Here is a 16,054-nt window from a genome sequence, read left to right on the forward strand (position 1 = left end):
ATAACATGCATGCATCCCTTTGATTTCATGTTACATGTAAATAAAATACTATTATCTCTGACTTTAATTCCACATGAAACCATTATCAGATTTTAGCATACTAATTACTTATGTGAAATTAAAGTCAGAGATGAGTATTGGAGGAAATTGAAAATATATGCAATTGGGGATATTGGATTTTGAAACATTGTCAAATTGAGTGGCATAAATATAGTTCATTTTCTATTTACAAAAGAACCATATATAGTAGCTCAGTGTGCTTTGCAGATGGATGTCTGTTTATATAGCTTAGAAGAAGTCAAGTTTGGCACTCCATCTCTCTCTCTCAACATAGTGGTATCATACTTCAGAATATTGGAAGGAAGTCTCAAGTTCGAATCATCACTCCCACACTTGATTATAAAAATAAAAAAAAGTAGAGTTTGGCACGCAATCGATATTGGCACGGCTCAATTACACCATGGAGTCGAGTCACTGATCGACACAAGGGTGAAGTTGAACCATGCCAATACCGAGAGAGCATGTAATCCATACCTCAAATTGGGATTTTACAGAAATTGGAAGTACTGCTACAGATACGTATTTCATGCATGAGCTTCATACTTCTCCATTATATCATGAGCTTCAAACTTGTCCTACTCTTGGGAGCCGAAACTCAAGAATACAAGGGAAAACTTTGGAAGATTAACAAAGCACTCTCCAAGAAAATGGAGCATCTCTCATTCTCTAGAGTGCCGGCAAGTTCAAGAATATAATTTTAAAAAAAACACACCTGGTTGATTTAAGGTCTTCCCTATATACCGACAGCTATTCACCTTGCATGTTTCCAGTTAATGATATCAAATTTTTTTAACCTTTTCGGACATCCCCTTACTTTGGAGCCATTGCCAACAGAAATCATTTGCTGTCAACATGCATATTTGTTGTTCATTAAATTGAGTTAAAATTTGTCTTGATGTTTTTTTATTATATAGTTTTCTTCGTTGTTCTAAGAAAATCCACCAAGTAAAAGCTAAGAGACAGCATTCATAGTACACACACCAATTGCACCAAACAAGAATATTGGTTTTTAGTTAACATAGGTATATAAATTCCATGTAGACAGTAACTTACTCCCTTCTTTAGCCCGTAAAACAATACTCGCAGGATCAGCAATCAGCCACAGTAGCACTAGGTGGAGAAAAAGAAGAATATATTGACACTAATTACCATCTGTTTCTAGCCATGGTGCAGGCAGGGCTCAGGAGGAATAACATAACCCTGCTGCCGCACAAAGCCCAGCCTGCAGCCTAGAATATCTAGAAGAATGGTCCCTAAGAATATTTCATAAAATAAAATCATATACAATAAAAAGGTTGAAGTTGGATTAGGGAGTTTGGCAGGATCTTCAGAAGTGTTCAAGTTTACTTTAGAATAACAATGACAGGTTTAGGAAACATTCTGTCATGAGGTTTTTTCACACTCTAAAATAAGGGGCTCAACCGCCAGCGGAAGAGGAAGTTGCCTCTTTTTTGGTCGAATAAGAGGAAGTTGTCTCTTGTGCACAAAGAAACGAAAACAGAACACCATCCGGAAATAACAAAGCTGGTTACTGACAAACCCAAAGGAGAGTGAGAGAGACGGGCTCAGTAAAAGTTTCTCATAAGTCTTGCCGTCTGATTGCTCATTCTCCTTCCTCTTGTCCACAAACACTCACAACCTTCCAAGACTAAAATTACTTTGAGTTTTACCGTCACCTTTTGTCCACATTTCACACGGCCTCTCCTTCTTTTATACCATTTTTTAGTTCAATCCTCAGGTCTTAAAAATTTCTTGAGGCCTAAGCCAAAAAGGAGGGCAAAAAGTTGCTCCACCTGAGCATCATCACAATGGCAAAGTTTGGCAGGACAAACACTAACAGGAGCCTTGAGACTCTACTGGACATGGACAAATCAGTTGCTACAAAAATTTCTGTGCCACGTAGACCCTCAAAGATGATTCCGGGTCATGGCCTTGAATTCAATAACCTTTCATACAGTGTAACAAAGAAGCTGAAAAAAGATGGGGTTTGGATCAAGAAAGAAGCTTATCTTCTTAATGACATCTCTGGCCAGGCAGTGAGAGGTGAGATCATGGCCATCATGGGACCTAGTGGTGCTGGGAAATCTACATTTCTCGATGCCTTGGCAGGACGGATTGCTCAAGGGAGTTTGGAAGGCTCTGTTAGAATTGATGGAAGAACGGTTAGTAATCTATATCCAATATGATCCTTTTTCTCTCTTTTCAGAAACAAATGGAAACAAGATTACATATATAAAATTGATTAATAATTTTCAGGTTACTACAAGCTACATGAAGATGGTGTCCTCTTATGTGATGCAAGATGACCAGCTCTTCCCTATGTTGACTGTGTTTGAGACCTTCATGTTTGCAGCTGAGATTAGGCTTCCTCCATCCATTTCCAGGGATGAAAAGAGAAGAAGAGTCTATGAGCTCCTTGAACAACTGGGCTTGCAGGTAATTCAAATCCCGTTTCTCAATGCTTATGCATGGAATTCATTGCACAAATTAGATCAAACATACATGAATTTATACAATAGAAACCGCGCACATATATATGTAGAGTGCAACACATACTTACATCGGTGATGAGGGGAGGAGAGGAGTGTCGGGAGGAGAAAGACGAAGGGTGTCAATTGGCATTGACATCATCCACAAACCTTCACTGCTGTTTCTTGATGAACCGACTTCTGGTCTTGACTCCACAAGCGCTTACAGTGTCGTGGAAAAGGTCAAGGAGATAGCTAGAGGTGGTAGCATCGTGCTCATGACCATCCATCAACCTTCATATCGTATTCAAATGCTCTTAGACCGCATGACAATCCTAGCAAGGTACAAACTAATAATAACAAATATATGTGCATGGTGCAACACCCTCTTCGTCTACACTGACTAGAATGTTGCTGAAATTAATCTGCATTATATTCCAAAACCAAAATTAATCAAAGACGAATATATATGTATAAAGCTTAAGGGCTGCAAACGTACATGATGCTTATTAATTAATTTATCTAATATCATGTGGTTGCAGAGGGAGACTGATATATTTGGGAAGCCCACATGGTTTGTCTTCCCATCTTTCTGGATTTGGAAGGCCAGTTCCGGAAGGTGAGAATGGCCTTGAGTATCTCCTGGATGTGATTAAAGAATATGATGAATCAACTGTGGGACTAGACCCATTGGTCATTTACCAACGCGATGGCATCAAACCTGATCAGGTGGGCAGAACCCCAGTTGCAAAAACACCAAAGACACCAACTCCTTATAGAAAGACCCCTGCATCCAAGCACGCAATTAGCCTCCGTAGTCAAGCCTTTTCCTTGGGAAATAGGACACCATCTGGAGCAGGTGAATCTGGTCAGTTTGAGGATGAGGATGAGAATTTTGACAACTCCCTGGAAAGGAAATCAGTTCATCAAACACCAATGCACCTGCAGAGCAGTGGTGTCTATAACCCTCGTCTAGCTTCACAGTTCTACAAGGATTTCTCTGTCTGGATTTACCATGGTGTCAAAGGAACCCCTCGACGCCCGCCATCATGGACTCCTGCTAGAACTCCAGGAAGGACCCCTGGAAAGACACCCCTCTCAGGTATTAGAAGCCAATATCCCACACCTCGGTTCAACCCACCACCACGACGACACGGTAGTACTAAAACCCCTGTGGTCTTCAGCTCTTCCACTGAAGACTCATATGCACCTTCTTATGAAGAGTTTGAAATAGAAGAAGAAGAGCTTGATGAGCCAGACCGTGGACCTAAGTTTGCAAACCCATGGCTCCGTGAGGTTGCAGTCCTCTCATGGCGCACAGTGCTCAATGTGATTCGCACTCCTGAACTCTTCCTCTCTCGTGAGATTGTGTTGGCAGTTATGGCACTCATTCTGTCTTCCCTTTTCAAGAACCTGAGCCATGATTCGTTCAAAGACATAAACAGGCTTCTCAACTTTTACATCTTTGCAGTTTGCCTGGTTTTCTTTTCATCCAATGATGCTGTCCCAACTTTCATCCAAGAAAGGTTCATTTTCATCAGGGAAGCTTCTCACAATGCTTATCGTGCCTCTTCGTACGTCATCTCTTCCCTCATTGTTTATCTCCCATTCTTTGCCATACAAGGCTTCACATTTGCTGCCATTACCAAATACATGCTTCACCTCAACAGCAACCTTTTCAAATTCTGGATCATCCTTTATGCCTCACTCATCACCACCAATGCTTATGTGATGCTTGTGAGCGCTCTGGTACCAAGTTACATCACAGGGTATGCTGTTGTGATAGCTACCACAGCTCTTTTCTTTCTGACTTGTGGCTTTTTCTTAAAGCGTCAGCAGATACCGGTTTACTGGAGGTGGGTGCATTACATATCTGCAATTAAGTACCCATTTGAGGCAATGCTGACAAATGAATTCGGAGGAATACGCTGCTACTACGGCGTGCCATCGGACCTTACCCCTGGACCTCTAGGAGAATTGAAGATCAGCTCCCTGCACAAGACCTCCCAAAAAGTGGAAAAGAATTGCGTGATTATTGGACAAGATGTTATATCATCCATGGATATCACTATAGACAGCATTTGGTATGATATTGCAATCTTGCTAGCTTGGGGTGTTCTTTACCGGTTCTTATTCTATGTGGTCCTCAGATTCTATTCCAAGAATGAGAGGAAATGAAATCTGTTTGCATCACCATGCCCTCTCTGCTTTGAGATTAATTCTCGGGGATGATTGTCGGTACTTAATTCATAGATCAGGCAAGCAAGCCAGATCATGAAAGCAAGCTATGTTTCAACATTTTTTGTTTAGAAGACTATATCATAAATAATAATCATAATAAAAGCTTACATTCCGATTTTTTGTCATGTTGGATCATATACACACAGAGAAGCAGAGGAAAACGACTTGCCAGTGCCAGAAAGCTGATGGTGCTCAGAAGGTATAGTTTTATTTAACAGGAAAAGCGCGATCATTTCAGATTGGCATTTAACCCATGGACACCATTAGGATGAAAAAAGATTAAAAAAACAGAATTCAACTGGGCAAGAAAGTAGAATTTTATTTCCAGTTAACACATACATTTTATGACTTTTGTGACTGTCGGTCACTTTATAGGAATAGAACAATCTTCTCAGATGGACACCTCTTCCAACTTATGACTTATAAAAAGTACCACTACAAAAGCCAAGAGCATCGCAGAAGGATTAGCTCAAGTTGAGCCTGCATGTTGTTCAATCTTCCTTTCTAGTGCAGTTTTGTCTGCCCCCGCCATCTTATCAACCTCCTTACCATTTCTTACAAAGAAAAATGCCGGAACGCTGCTTATATTCCAGTTTGCAGCAACATCACTTGCCTCATCTATGTCGACTTTCAAGAAAACGGCCTTTGGGTACTTTCCAGCTAAGGTTGTATATAAAGGAGATATGAAACGGCAAGGACCACACCATGTTGCAGTGAAGTAGAGGATTGCAAGCCGCAATGTCCTTGAAGCAGCATTCAACTTTGTTTCCAGTTCTTTGGCTGAGTGTATACCAATGACTTCACCTGTCAAAACCAAAAAACAGCATTCAAAGAATGCCACAGTGGGACTTAGAACACCACTGACGTGGCGTGACAGGATTTATTATCCAAGTCCTCTTCATGAAATGGAATGTAGTCATTTACAGTTCACCATATTCGAACATGAAAATGATTCTGTAAATAATCATAGCAAAGTGGAATATATGTACCATATAATACGCTCCTCAATGTTCAAACAAGTAAGGAAAATTGGATGAACCAGATGAGTTAAGATAGGATCAAAATTAAATAAATGATATCTTGCACAAGAGGGATGGTTTTATGAAGTTGACATTGATAACGGCAGGTAATTCTGAAATGAGGGATGATGACCCATAAGGATGCATGCATTAATATAAAATTAATGAAATATGAATAAAAAGAAATCAAATGCCATACCATCCTTAAGAGCAGACAACGCATCCCGTTCCTGCATGAAATTGAACGAAAAGTAGTTTAGTATGAAGGTTCTCTATCTCTACCCTTATGTCATCATTGTAGACCTTGTCCTAAATCATATGGGGTCGGCCATATCTATCTCTTGTATGAGGTCACTATTTAGTGGCATGTGGAATTAGGGGAAAATGACCCCCATCCACCAGCACCCCAAAGAGCAAATGTAAATGAATGAATAAACTAATACAGCCCACATCTTTTGGATCTAGGCCTGTGCTGTGGTTTCATAATATAGTCATGCTAACTGATAACCACACCCATGAACTACACCCCGGTCCATGTTAGGACTGAACAAACTATGCTTTAAATTCTAATTGAACTAGCACCCAGCTAAAACATGTACTCCCACATAGAAAGATGAAAAGCACCAGATAAACAGCAAATGTACCAAAATCTTATTTTCAACAGGTTGCTCATTCTGCTACCCTATCATATGTAGACTGATATATTTATTTGACTATCAAAGAGATGTGATATTTCTTAATAGAGCATAAAAACATATCAACTCTAGTCCAATACTCACTCGAGCTTCGGCTTGCCGCTTTCTCTCACGTTCAGCACTTTTTATCTCCCTTTCTTTATGTAAGCGTTCATATTTTCTGCGATGCTCCTCAATTTTGCGGACATTAGGTTCAACCTGCAATTATAACTAAATTATTATGGAACAGTTTCCCTGGAAACTTATCCTTCTAGAATAAGGAAATTCACCTTTTTAAGCACCAAACCAATCTCCTCATCATAATCTAACTTTGATGCTACACGAAGATCACTTGCCGCTTCTTCCCAGTGGCCTAACATGGCCTTTGCCATTCCTCCTATTTTATATCCTTTTGCAGAGTCGGGGTTGATCTAGAAAAAGTATAAATATAGCTCATTATACAATGTTCAATACTGCCTGAAATTCAAACTTCTTGTACAGTGAGGGTCATCAACCAACCTCTAAAGCTGCATTAGCATCACGAATTGCTGCATTTGGTTTATTCAATTTGACAAAGACACTAGCTGCAAGGATACAAGGTTTCCAAGAGAATGATACATATGAGCAAAGAAAGGCAATGAAAATAATATATCTATATATATGTAAGCACAATGAAATAAAGATAAACCTATAATGATAAAATAAAACTTCTCTTTTTCGAAAGAAAAAAATAATTATCAATTTACCTCTGGTTGCTTTTAATATTGCTGAAGTTGGATTCAACATGATGGCTTCTGTTATATGATCTATGGCTTCATCCAGCTTACCTGAAAAGCATTTAATGCCAATTAAGAGATATCACAAAGAACAAGCCAAGAAATCTCAACTAAAAATGGTAATCACAACAAAAAGGTGGCATGCCTTCAGAGATGGCATCTAAAGCTTTTGATTTTTCTATTTGTGCAGCATCCTGCATTTCTTCTGTAACTTCAACCGATGGGTTTCCCATCTGCACTTGAAAAATAGCGAGGTTACAAATTAAGGGGAAAAAGTCAGGGTGAAATACTAGGCCTCTATCACATGACTCCATCTTTCTCTATCCCTTACCTTCTGTGGAGGATCATTATCAGGCTCCACAACATCAGTAGCATCCAACTCGATATCAGACTCAACAATTTCTTCATCATTATCCCAGGATGGATCAGGTCTTTTGGCATCAAAATGATCTTTAGTGTCTGACATGTCCTCATCAACTTTATCCTGTTATCAGAAAACAACACTACACCATATCAAGCAAAATATACAACCACACCAACATAAAAAATAAATAAAATAAAAACCCGTGCTCAAAATTTTAAGGAATTTCTTCAAAGTAGCACTATGAGTGACCGTGTCTATTTTCTTGCCTGTTCTGATACATAAAATAGGATGTCAAATTTTCTAAAACCAACACCGACATAGGGGGGAAAATCCGAAATTCCTGTCACTGGTAAAACCCACTGAAAGTTGAAATACAAATAATCCAAAGTTCCTATACGAATTTAAAATGTGCGGAAGTTGGCAATCTTAGAAGCACAGCATCCGCAGAAAAGCTTAAATTATGTGAGTCCATTAACTCCTAATATGCATATAAAGCGTAAATTATATGTGCACACATAGAAAAAACTGAAATTGGTAGAAAAATATAAGCTTAGTGTGAGGAAATGACGGCTCACCATTTTTGGGATCGGCGGAATTCGAGCGCCAAGGCTGCAAAAAAAAAAACAAAAAAACAAACCCACATGCCTCAAAGGAAAACATTTCAATCATATACAATTTGACACACAGAGCATATATGCATATGCGTATAACAAAGTATCCTGTGACGGATGAAGATAAACAAAACAAGTATGTACCTTTGGAGATAGGACTTGAAGAAGGCAAGAGAAGGGGTATGGATCAGTGAAGGGTTTGACTTGCACTTACTAACGAACTCCCTCAGTTCTGCTACTTTTGCAGCATCCATCTCTCTCTCTCTCTCTCTCTCTCTAGAAATTGGAATCACTTTCTTAGAAAAGCCGAAAGCGCTTGAAGTGTGTAGAAGGAACTTTTGAAATTGGGATGGATTATGCCGTTAATCAAACCCTCCAATTTTTATAGCGTTTCTGGGCTTTGTCAATTGGGTCGCGTCTCATTTCATCACAGGAGCAGCCTTGATGGACGGACCTGCGTAAAGTTCGATTCCTTGACTTCTGGGCTTTGTCTTTTTGGCGCTAATTATCATCCCCGCCTCGTTCATCTCTCTTTTTTGTTTTTTGTTTTTTTCCTTTTATATAAGCATTATTGGAAATCGAAGTTGGATATAGGATAAATACTCGTAACTAATTAAGTTATAAACTGATTGTCTTTGTTAATTTGTACCTAAAACGAATGTTGTTCATGTAGCAGTCCAAATTTTTGATGGCTGACGTACAGCACTTTAGAAGACAGCCTATATAAATTTTAGAGATTATTAGATGGCAAAATTATTGAACTCGTATGTTGCAACATGAAACTCTGCTTGAAACGATCAAACTCATGTCTCCAATCATAAGAGCAAATGGAATTCCACGGTCTGCATTGCAGATGCACAACTTAAGCAAAATAATATTGAGTTCCCTTTCATTAATGTCAATTGGTACAACATATCAATACAAAAACATGATCATCTGAATTGTGCTTCCAATGTAAAAACAATCATTTTTACAACACTTGAACACAACACTAGAACCATATTTATATATATCTATCTATCATATTTATCTAAATCTTCAGGTCAAAAAATTTATCTTACAACTACAAGCACAACAAGTAATTGTCAAATAATGATCAGTGCCAACATCGCTGAAGCGCAGTTGGAAACTTCGTTATTTCTTCCCTTCGGCTACAGCCACCCACCATAAGGGGCTAATTTATAGCTTGAGGAGGGCAAGAACCAGAAGAGTTGAAAGAGAAACTCAGACCATCAGATCCAGGTGTGGTGCTGGAGATTTTTTGCTGACATTGTATGGCAATGTGGTCATCATCCTATATGCACACACAAAATCAATAAGCAAAGCATTAATGATGTTATTAATTTCTCAGCACCCTTGTTTCTGTATATGTCAATATAAGCATATAGACTGGAGGGAGAAATAACCCTTCAAAGTTACCTCTCCTTGCGCTTCTCAAAGAATCTAGCCAAGGATGCTTTGCGTGCTTGAGGCACTGGTACTGCAAGCAAATACAGAACATTATTTTTATTCAGGCTGCTATTTTACAAATTCAATGAGAAAAAAGAACAAAAGGTGCATATACATCCCCCATATAACAGTAGCAGTAGCATACATGAAAGAAAATACGCAAAGCTATACCTGCTGGAATCAGGTTCGTCATAGCAGATCCCACTGAACTGACTACGACCTTAGAAGCCTCTGAGTGGTCAATAGGAGATGCTGAAGTTCCTACAGTTTTCACTATAGCTAATTCATTGGTGCTGCTAAATGCTCCTCCAGAGTGAGAACTAGCATGCGACGTCATGGAAAGAGGGCTTGGAAGCCCAGAGATTGTAGATGTAATATGGGCCTGGTTCCTGAAAACACCATCGCTTGGGGAAGGTCTAGGGATGGGTGCCGGCACTTGAGCTATGGTAGGTGCCTTACAGTGAGTTGGAGAAGGTCCATTTCCAGCCAGCAACATAATAGCCTGGGCCTAAGTAGAGAAACAAAGAAATCATAAACAAAAAGTTCAACCTAAAATCTAATGCAGTGAACAGAAGAATAAATGTAAGATACCTTCTCAGGAGATATATCATCATAAACATTCACAGAACCAGCATAAAAGATGGTTAATTGAGCAGGCGCCCCAGAAGATTTGGATGCATTCCTACATAAGAAACTCAACTTAGCCTCTAGGATTCTTCAACCATACTTGTGATTCAATACATGTTGCGCAATTTCATTCGCTAAAAAGCAGTTATACTATGAAAATGGTCTGTTTTAAAGTACCTGAGATCAGCGGTACCAACTAGGGAACTTTTAGAAGGAAGAAGAGATACAGGGGCCACAACTGGAACTCCTCCAAGTGGTTGCAGTTTTGTGGTAGAACCAGCGATGTTCTGCCCAACAGGAGGATGGGATTGGAGAAGAGGAGTACTAAAAGCAATCGGAATCCTTTGGTTGGGTTGGTTGACTACTGGGTATATCTTCACGTCTTGAGAGTGATGCACTGAATGTGCATCAAACTGCTGCACAGGAGAGACTGTCATTGCATAATGGTTTCCAGCTTGCTTATCAAGAGTGAAATTTTTCTACAAAATAAAAAAATTGTGCAAAATATGTAGTTACAGAACCAGAACATATGCACTAAAAAGGTGCCTACGTCAAAGCAATTTTAAATCAAAAAAAGGATTCAAATTTCACTTGTGTTTCTTCAGTAAAACAGATAAGTAAGAATACTTTTCTCCAGTCCAAAATACCGAGACCAAGTTACGGATAATTTCAGATAATTTCACCTTCTTTGAGAATAAAGCTTTGTTAGTAAGACTTAAAAGGAAAAGAGATTCAGAAAGTAAGAGAAGAAATACCTGGATAACACCAGAGAATGGCTTCTGGCTGAAGTGAAAAGCATCAGCAGTTGATATAGTCATAAATGCAGATGTATCATGAACAGTTTTTCTTGACCCGCCTTCTTGGGGAGCCTTGAAAGACATGAATTGTGGAAGTGCAGAAACCTTGTTTGAAAATGACCACTGCATCCCTGAACTTCTTGGTAGCGCTGCAAAATCAATAAGAGTGGATCATCAGACCAATTAGTTTGAACTTTGAACAAACAAATTCTTCATTGTGTTGATGATTGCCAAAATACCTCAGAAATAAAACAGTAATATGGTAAGTTTTAAGTTAAATGGCTCTGCCAATGGATGCCAACAAGAAACATGTTTTTCTTGGAATGTAGTTATAGTAAATATATATCTTCTCAACATGTACGTATGTTCATTACAGCTGTCAAACTAAGATGAATATATATATATATACACATTTAGGCATTAACACAAAGAATCTTTAATAAAGAAATCACTATAAACGATAATATGAATACAGCCATATCTAATATGGACATTGTCAACTTACGTTATTTTCTAAAAATAGATGAAGAAGAGAGAAATGACAACCAATGACCTTAAAGAAGTAGAAAAATCCTTGAACATATAAAATCCTAGCTTCAGGACATTTGTGCTGCAGAGTATTATGATGAGTCTACTTTTTTTTATATCGGGTATTTTATTATAAATGTTGGTACCATCTGGCCAGGCAGTAACTAACTATTCACCAAAGCAGATTTGAGAACAATATAAAATTCAGAACTCCACAAGTTCATGTTATAAAATAATAATAAAAAAAGAATTGTTCAATTAGATTGCTTTATTAAATTCGGCTACTATATATAACTTAATATAAATGTTTCTCATTGCCTAAGTTTTTTTTAATTATAAATGTTTTACCACCGGCCGAGCCTTGATTAATGCAGCAATTGTTTAATATGTGAGCCAACGTGACACATTGCTCCTTTAATACATGACATCTCACATAGTCATATAGTCATAGAGTCACAGAGTCATAGGCATGTGAGGTAAAAAAATACATTATCTTGCCTAACCCAACAATCTAAAATGTGGAGAAAATATTTGAACATAAATTTTTTATTAAAAACAAAAGGCACATTGTATTGTAGTTTGTTACCAAAAAAGAGTGTAAAATTAAAGACAACTAAACCAATGTTATGTTCCGATGAATACAGTATAACTCCACAAGTCAACACAGTTACACAGCAATCAGCTGCCCCAATTTATCCTTTATGTATAAATCTACCATAAACTGATAAAAACACTGTTATTCCTTTAAATCAGTGTTTATCCTTCCTTAGCAAGATGATGTTTTTTTATTTTTATCAGAATCAGGAAAGTGGGGGGACAAGAAAACAAAATACAAACTCAAAATTCCAATTCCAAAACAGTGAATTTCTTCCTCAAAACCAATAAAAGCAAACCTGAATTCTTGGCTTCTTCATTGCCCTCCTCTTTCACAGTCAGGTTTCCATTCTTTGAACTCAAACCCAAAAAATCCCTCTCCATTAATTCCAATCTTTTAGCTAAATTACACGCCAACAACAAGAAATAAACTTCCAAACCCTTGAAGCCCAACCACCGCAAAAAGAAGAGCTCTTTTCGTTGAATCTCAGAAACCAACAAGAACAAAAACCTTAACTTCCACTACTAGAAAGCTGCTTCTTTTTCTTTAGGGAGATGAGAGCCTAGAGCAAGTAAAGAAGAGAAGCACGAATGATATGGCTGGCTGAGGGCTCTTAAATGACAACTTCCAGTAGCTCTGACCTCTCTCTGTCTTTCCTGGTCCGTCGGATTGTAAATATCGTCTTTTTGTTGGGGGTGGTGACCGGCTAGTCCGGTCGGAGACCGAGAGTTGCCACTTGAAGACCACGTGCGGCACCGAACTCGGGCTTTTTTTTTTTTTTTTTTTTTTTTTTTTTTGGTGAACCGAACTCGGGCTTTCGATGCCTCGCAGCTGGTTTAGGATTGACGAGTGACGCTGTGCGCGACACGTGCCATTAAGTTTTAATTTCTTTTTCGTTTTTTATAAAATTTAATATTTTTCTGTCTTTTTTAATGACGTTGGGTGGGCTCCGGTGCATGTGGCCATGTGAGTGAGCTTAAGGAGAAAAAGAACTTATAACAGGAATAGTATTGTTTTGTTATCTCGGACTAATAAGACAATAATATATGAAAAAATTATCATATGTATCATTGCGTTATTAGTTAAAATAGCCAAAAGTGATATCTCCATTATACGAGAGTTTCTATCTTAAGGAGGATAAAGAGGGAAACGATGTCTTTTCTAACTCAAGTGGAACGATGCGGCATTTAAGTTTGAAGGAGCAATTACATACGGCCATGTGTGAACTTTTGTTTGGGCATTACAATGATTTTTTATCTTCGGCAGTATTATAATGAAATTTCAGAATTCTCCCTGTCTTTTACCTCCTGTCAGTGGACACTACGGTTATCTTTGGAAGGGTGGGAATGATAATGACATTAAGATGACTAACAAATATCAATAAGAGTGTTCGTTAGATTGGTTCAGGCATTTGGTGTACTTGTGTTCAGGCATTTAGTGTACTTTCAAGTGGTTCTGAGTTCAAATCCCATAGTACTTGTGTGTGTGAGTTCATAACTTTGACAACAACAAAAAAACACTAACCGAGAAAGAAACCCTATTCATAAAGAAACAAATAGAATTTTGTTTATTCAATATCAAACATGAAATAATGCATATATTTATATTTGGAGATTACTTTATAGTTTTCGATAAAAACACACGTGTCTCTTTCTCTCATAATTCGATCCTTTTCATGTGGTCCTAAATTGACACACTTTGTGAATAACATTATATTAATATTGTGCATTATATAAAGGTGGGCATGTGGATGGCATGAGAAAAAAGCCAAACGCTATATTCTATAAAATAGGTACTTGTGGAACACATTTGTCCTTTCATTGCATTATAAAAATCCAATATTTTAACCAACATATTTAATTGGACTCTCCACCAATGGTAACATGGAATCATGTGTCCTTTTTTCTTTTTCTTTTTGCGACAATTAATATAATTAATGATCTAAAAAAAGGGGTTGAAGAAGGTACGCATTCTGCATGTCAACTTGTGCCTAAAAATAATAATTAGCTTAGAAAATCCATGGTGAGTGAGTCTTTCGCTTTAACCTTTTGTCCAACGGATTAATAATTGGTTCATTTATTTTAAATTAGGAGAGAGTTGGACTGGTATTTCTCTTTCTCTGTTTTTTTTTTTTTTTTTAAAACAAGAAGAATAATTAAGAAAAATGAAATGATAATCTTGATATTATATTCTTGAAGTCTTGGACCATGTCTCATGGCCCACGCAGCCCAATTCACCCGACCTGTAACACGCCTGGACAAAAATAGGCCGACCAAACTTAATGGATACATCTGACCACAATTCCTATTAAGAAAAACCTAGGTCCAGTAAAAGGAGGGCTAGGAAGGATGGAGATTCCAAATGGGCAAATTTAGCCCAACTCGTTGTTAAATGGGCCTTTGTTTAGAATGTTAATCACGTGCTAACTCATGTTTAGGATTCTTAATCACAAGTGTTGACTTTCATTCACACCTGATAGGCAATTCAAACGCAATCTTGGGATTGGATCTAAGACTAACCTAAGAAAATGAAGCGTTAGATTCCTCCCATTGGGTTTCCAATTCCTATAGTAGGTTTAGGATTAGAGTTCGAAGATTGCAAATGATTTTGAAACAAGTTTGGAAGATAGGTTGTTTGGTTCGACACTTGACATTTAGGGTTTGGAACATCCTTAACTTCCAAACTCATCCGAACTTGTTCCAAAACATTTCTCAAGCCTCGAATCCAAACCCTAAACTTATTGGGCACTTAGGACTACATCTTCATTTGCTTTCTTCAATACTTAATCTAGTCTTCTTTTTATGATGACACGTGCTATGTATTTGAATCTAATACTAGCTTATAGCTATAAAAGTTTGACCATAACTAGTATATCCTATCAAACATGAATTTGACTTATTTTTCATTATAAAATGCAGTGTCATTATCTAGTCCGTTATCTGTAGTTTTCCTTTCTTGTTTCTTATGGCCATCAATATCTAGTTTGAAACTTTGAAACTATGCTGCAAATATGCCTAGGATTTAGAACTATTTTATGAAAATAAATAGACCATCCGAACAAACCTATTACTTAAGAAAATCGTGCCAACATGGTCTATCTCAGTGAAAAAAAGCCTTGACTTGGTGACAGATTCAAAATTCACATGGCATCTTGATGTGTGTGTGTGTGAGAGAGAGAGAGAGAAACACTAGAATAAGTTGTCTTAACATGATAGATTTTAGAAATTGTAGAATAAGTTGTCTACATGTACATATCTGCATATCTAGCCTTTAACTGATGCTATATGGTGATCATACAACCATTTGCAATGGTTGTTCAATAGTTCAATGCATTAGTTTAATAAATTGATCTTTTTTGCATTTATTGAACTAAACTGCAGTTTTACTTGCAATGGTACCGTTCAATAGCTTCAGATCAATACTTATATAAACTTACACATATTTTTACATACTCAAATAAAATGAAAGGGATAAATTTAATAACACTAAAAATTGTACCATTGCAATATTCTCAAATAAATCTTTAAAAAGAGACAAATTTTGAATATATTTGAAAAAATATATTTTAATTGATGTGTTTTTTCTATTGTATTAAACTATTGAACAACCGGATGCTCTTAACAACATAGTGCATTAATTGCTAGACTTTTTTCATTTTTTATTGGCATGTGGGTCTCAGGGTTAGCGGTTTCATTATATAGGACCCTCTATTACAATTGCATCTATTATAATGAACTAAATCACACCATTGAAAGTGAGATTTTACTATTTTAGTTCAATTTTTATGTAATAAAATAGCATTGATCCTAACCAATTGCAAGTGCTCTAAATACACTGGAATATAT

At 37.4% G+C, this 16,054-nt stretch overlaps 3 protein-coding genes across 3 annotated transcripts; 1 reads left to right on the forward strand and 2 right to left on the reverse strand.

Annotated features, from left to right (window-relative positions):
• Positions 1–1,764: 1,764 nt before the first annotated feature.
• On the forward strand, positions 1,765–5,322 carry LOC110746891 (ABC transporter G family member STR-like). Its single transcript, XM_021947123.2, has 4 exons — positions 1,765–2,222; positions 2,317–2,496; positions 2,603–2,871; positions 3,071–5,322. Exons 1-4 carry the CDS (start codon positions 1,869–1,871, stop codon positions 4,704–4,706), a joined length of 2,439 nt encoding a protein of 812 aa, XP_021802815.2. The 5' UTR covers positions 1,765–1,868; the 3' UTR covers positions 4,707–5,322.
• On the reverse strand, positions 5,069–8,748 carry TDX (tetraticopeptide domain-containing thioredoxin). The gene is made up of 10 exons (XM_021947132.2): positions 8,358–8,748; positions 8,178–8,211; positions 7,570–7,722; positions 7,384–7,471; positions 7,209–7,289; positions 6,982–7,046; positions 6,753–6,893; positions 6,568–6,681; positions 5,988–6,018; positions 5,069–5,573 (listed from the first exon to the last, which is right to left on the reverse strand). Exons 1-10 carry the CDS (start codon positions 8,465–8,467, stop codon positions 5,239–5,241), a joined length of 1,152 nt encoding a protein of 383 aa, XP_021802824.2. The 5' UTR covers positions 8,468–8,748; the 3' UTR covers positions 5,069–5,238.
• A 327-nt stretch (positions 8,749–9,075) lies between these two features.
• On the reverse strand, positions 9,076–12,963 carry JAZ3 (jasmonate-zim-domain protein 3). The gene is given in 8 exon segments (XM_021947166.2): positions 9,076–9,464; positions 9,467–9,507; positions 9,633–9,693; positions 9,834–10,170; positions 10,254–10,344; positions 10,467–10,768; positions 11,045–11,235; positions 12,508–12,963. Coding segments are annotated over 8 exon segments (1,185 nt in total). The 5' UTR covers positions 12,593–12,963; the 3' UTR covers positions 9,076–9,387.
• Positions 12,964–16,054: the final 3,091 nt, after the last annotated feature.

This window comes from Prunus avium, chromosome 5 (assembly GCF_965620075.1).
Source record: "Prunus avium chromosome 5, drPruAviu1.hap1.1, whole genome shotgun sequence".
NCBI classification, from domain to species: Eukaryota; Viridiplantae; Streptophyta; class Magnoliopsida; order Rosales; family Rosaceae; genus Prunus; species Prunus avium.

What these genes read in the sequence shown, in the direction of transcription:
- LOC110746891 (XM_021947123.2), top strand. Translation starts at nt 1,869, where the DNA reads ATGGCAAAGTTTGGCAGGACAAACACTAACAGGAGCCTTGAGACTCTA. An exon ending in TTAGAATTGATGGAAGAACG is followed by an intron (nt 2,223 to 2,316) that starts GTTAGTAATCTA and finishes AATAATTTTCAG; the next exon opens with GTTACTACAAGCTACATGAA. An exon ending in CGCATGACAATCCTAGCAAG is followed by an intron (nt 2,872 to 3,070) that starts GTACAAACTAAT and finishes ATGTGGTTGCAG; the next exon opens with AGGGAGACTGATATATTTGG.
- TDX (XM_021947132.2), bottom strand. Translation starts at nt 8,467, where the DNA reads ATGGATGCTGCAAAAGTAGCAGAACTGAGGGAGTTCGTTAGTAAGTGC. An exon ending in TTCAAGTCCTATCTCCAAAG is followed by an intron (nt 8,212 to 8,357) that starts GTACATACTTGT and finishes TTTTTTTTGCAG; the next exon opens with CCTTGGCGCTCGAATTCCGC. An exon ending in ATGCTAATGCAGCTTTAGAG is followed by an intron (nt 6,894 to 6,981) that starts GTTGGTTGATGA and finishes TACTTTTTCTAG; the next exon opens with ATCAACCCCGACTCTGCAAA.